Source organism: Oratosquilla oratoria, chromosome 18 (genome assembly GCF_046742065.1).
Source record: "Oratosquilla oratoria isolate Oo_2021 chromosome 18, ASM4674206v1, whole genome shotgun sequence".
In the NCBI taxonomy this organism is placed as follows: domain Eukaryota; kingdom Metazoa; phylum Arthropoda; class Malacostraca; order Stomatopoda; family Squillidae; genus Oratosquilla; species Oratosquilla oratoria.
Genome location: NC_134794.1, coordinates 38,811,477 through 38,813,976, shown reverse-complemented (window position 1 = coordinate 38,813,976; position 2,500 = coordinate 38,811,477). Strand labels below are relative to the sequence as shown.

General features: G+C 52.8%; 1 protein-coding gene across 1 annotated transcript in view; it reads left to right on the top strand.

Moving 5' to 3' along the window:
• The window catches only part of LOC143034837 (uncharacterized), a 40,207-nt gene that overhangs the window by 24,754 nt on the left and 12,953 nt on the right, over positions 1 to 2,500 (top strand). The window contains exon 3 of the mRNA XM_076201182.1: positions 1,843 to 2,158. Coding sequence (XP_076057297.1) covers positions 1,843 to 2,158 — 316 coding nt within the window. The remainder of the gene's footprint in view (positions 1 to 1,842; positions 2,159 to 2,500) is intronic.

The window sequence follows — 2,500 nt, the reverse complement described above, 5'->3', positions numbered from 1 at the left end:
CCTCTTTATATTTATCTTCCTCTTTGTTCTTCTCCTCTTCTTCTTCATGTCCATCTTCATATTCATCTTCCTCTTTCTTCTCTATCTCTCTCTCTTCCTTTTCCTTTTCCTCTTCATTTTCACCTTCATCTTTCTTCTCCTCTTCATCTGCTTATCACTCTCCTTCCTCCTTCATCCTTTTTCATTCTTCTCCTCTTCCTCTTCCTCCTCTTCCTCTTCCTCCTCTTTCTCTTCCTCCTCTTCCTTTTCTTCTCTATACCCTTCCTCCTCTTTTTCTCTATATCCTCCCTCTGTTCCTCCCTTTTCCTCTCTTTCCTTCTCCTCCTCCTCCTCTTCTCCCCCCTTTTCTTCCTGCTTTCTTATTTTCTTAGTACATTTACTCCTCTTCTTCCTTCCCTTTATCGCTTCTCTCTTCCTCCTCCTCCTTTTTCCTTCTGTCTTCCTCTTTTTTTCCTCCTATTCCTCCTCCCGCTCTTGCTCCTCCTCTTCCTCTTTCGCTTTCTTCCTCTCTTTCTCCATGTCTCTTATTCTTCTTCTTCCTTGCCTTCCTCCTTATCCTCCTCCTCCCCCTCTTCTTGTTCCTGCCCCACTTTCTCTTCCTCCCCCTCCCTTTCTCCTCCTCCTCCTCCCCTTTCCTACTCCTATCCCTCCTCCTCCTCCTTCTCCTTCTGTTCCTCTTCCTCCCCTTCCTCCTCCCCATCATCCTCATCTTCATCCTCCCCTTCAAGCTTCCTCTCCTTCTCCTCCTCCTCCTCCTCCTCCTCCTCTTTCTCCTCCTCCTCCTCCTCTTTCTCCTCCTCCTCCTCCTCCCCCTACCTACTCCTTCGACTCCATTCTCTTCCGGAGACTCCTGACCTGGCTTCTTCTTCACTTCCAAGTACCTCTTTTTGCTATAGGAGGGCCTCCTCCTCCTCCTCCTCCTCTTCCTCTTCTTCTTCTTCCTCCTCCTCCTCCAGGCAAATGTGTATCTCATTTGGCGTCCTCCAGCACCTTCCCTCCTTCTCCTCCTCCTCCTCCTCCTCCTCCTCCTCTTCCTCCAACTCCTCCTCCTCCTCCTCCTCCTCCTCCAACTCCTTCTCCTCCTACTTCAACTTCTACTTATCCTCTTCTTCCTCCTTCTCCTCTTTGAGTCTCACCCTCTTCATCCTTTTGCCCTCCCCTCTCTTCTCCATTTCCCCCCAAATTCTTTTCTCATTACAAACTCATTTTCTCCTCCTCCTCCTCCTCCTCTTCCTCTTCCTCCTCCTCCTCCTTCTTTCCCTCCTTCATCTCCTTCTCCTCCTCCTTCTCCTCCTCCTCCTTCCCCTTCCCCTTCTCCTCCTCCTCCTCCTCCTCCGCCTTACCCTCCTCTTTCTCCACTTTCCCCTCCTCATCCTCATTCTTTCCCTCCTTCATCTCCTCCTCTTCCTTCCCCTTCTCCTCCTCCTCCTTATTCTCATTCTTTAAGTATTCTCCTCTTTCCTCACCTATCACCTTCCTTACGTTCCTCCCCGCCTTTCCCCCTTCCTCTCCTCCACTCCGCCTTTCCTCCCACTCCCCCTCTACTCCTCCCCTCTCCTTCCCTCCCCCTCTCGCCCCCTCCCCCTATCCTCCCCTCCGCTTCTCCTCCCCTCTTTCTCTTGTACCCCTTCCCCTCTCCTTCCCTCATCCTTTCCTTCCCTCCCCCTTTTGTTCCCCCTCTCACTCTTCTTCGCCTTCACCCTCTTCTCCTTTACCATATCCGTTAAACTCCCTTCCCCTTATCCCCCACCCTCCCTTCCCTTCATTTACCCCCCCCCCCCAACACACAGGACACACATAAGACACAATCTCACTCAACTCACGGACATTATTTCCCCGCAGGTGTGTGTTGATTTGGACAACTCCCCCGTCTCGCCATGGTCCAGGCCGCCACTCCCCCCCAAGGGGCACGAATCCCCACCCCCCCAACTCCCCCCCAGGTCTTCTGACAACGCTACCCTCCCAACCCAGCACCCACCCCACCACCCCCTGCCCCCTCCGCCGCCGCACGCCCCCAAGCCTTCCCCACGGCCGTCTCTCCGCTTCGGCAGTAGCGACCGGAGCCCTCACACGCCCACGCCTGGGTTTGGCGACGCCCACGTGACGCCCGCGACTGGGGCGGCGTGGGGGCACCACGCCTTCGGCCCCCCGACAGACGGTATGTATTACCATTTTAGGGGGGGAGGGAGAGAGGGAAAGGAGGAAGGAAAGGAAGGGAGGGAGAGAAGGAAAGGAAGAAAGAAGGTGAGAAAAAAGATTGAAGGAAGGGAGGAAGGGCGGAAAGGAATGAAGTGAAGAAGGAAGAAATGAAGCAAAGGAAGAGAAGAAAGAGAGAGGATGGAATAAGCAGTGAGAGAAGGAAGAAGGGAAGGAATAAAGGAAGGGTGGAAGGCGGCAAAGGAAGAAGTGAAGGAGAGAGAGGAGGGAATAAGTAAAAAAAAAATAAAAGAGAAGGAATAAGGGGAAAATGGAAAGTGAGGAGAAGGAATTAAGAAAAGAG